Source organism: Onychostruthus taczanowskii, unplaced genomic scaffold (genome assembly GCF_017590055.1).
Source record: "Onychostruthus taczanowskii isolate IOZ18803 unplaced genomic scaffold, ASM1759005v1 scaffold1478, whole genome shotgun sequence".
In the NCBI taxonomy this organism is placed as follows: Eukaryota; Metazoa; Chordata; class Aves; order Passeriformes; family Passeridae; genus Onychostruthus; species Onychostruthus taczanowskii.
In genome coordinates, this window is record NW_024498661.1 from 1,998 (window position 1) to 2,867 (window position 870).

General features: G+C 44.8%; 1 protein-coding gene across 1 annotated transcript in view; it reads left to right on the forward strand.

The window, feature by feature from the left end:
• LOC121332715 (nucleolar protein of 40 kDa-like) overlaps positions 1–775 on the forward strand; it is a gene marked incomplete at both ends in the record, with an annotated part of 2,724 nt that extends 1,949 nt beyond the window's left edge. The window contains one exon of the mRNA XM_041398422.1: positions 675–775. Coding sequence (XP_041254356.1) covers positions 675–775 — 101 coding nt within the window. The remainder of the gene's footprint in view (positions 1–674) is intronic.
• Between the last annotated feature and the right edge of the window lie 95 nt (positions 776–870).

Here is an 870-nt window from a genome sequence, read left to right on the forward strand (position 1 = left end):
GCTTTGATAACAAACTCAGAAGCAGGCTGGCTGGTGCCCGCTATGGCCTGGCCCCTGTGAATACATTGCAGCAGGAGACATTTACAGAAGTGATTATCGATGCAGGGTGACCCCAGCATAGGGAATAATGAGCTCTGACTCCATGATTCAGAAGGCTGAACAATGCTTTATTAAGCTGTACTGTATTACACTAATACTGTACTAAATTACATACTAAAGAGATATACTAAAAAAAACCCATGTGTGTCTGCAGACAGCCAGGACACAGCTTTGACCCAGTTGGCCAAGGAACCAAAACAACCTTCACCAGTTGTAATTTGTCCAATTAACAAATCACTTTGGATAAACAATCTCCATAACACATTCCACATGTACAAAACAACAGGAGCAGTGAATAGAGATAAGAATTGTTTTCTCTTCTTCTCTGAGCTTCTCACTGCCTTTCCGAAGGAGAAATCCTTGGGAACTTGTGCCTGCTGCTCTCTGTGAAGAGAGCTGCGGCCACAAGTGATCTCAAAATTAGTGAAATCTCAAATTAGCAAACCAAAACCACCACACCACATAACCTTTAAAAGCCTTGTGGTCATACAAAAATGTACAAGCCTTTTGTTTGTAAAAAACGAGGGATGAAAGATGAGAATGGATTGAAAATGGAGCTGTTCTTGTCCTCCCAGCCAGGATGAGAGGAAGAAACGCAGCTTCAGGGACTACACGAGCCAGAAGATCACCCTGGAGGCTGTGCTGAACACGGTGTGCAAGAAGTGTGGCTGCAAAGGTGGGTCTGGGCTGCTGCTTTGTGGCTCTGTCCCAGCCAGGCAATGACCCTTGGAGGGCTTGGATCAGTGTCTGTCTTGTGGTTAGACTCCAAAA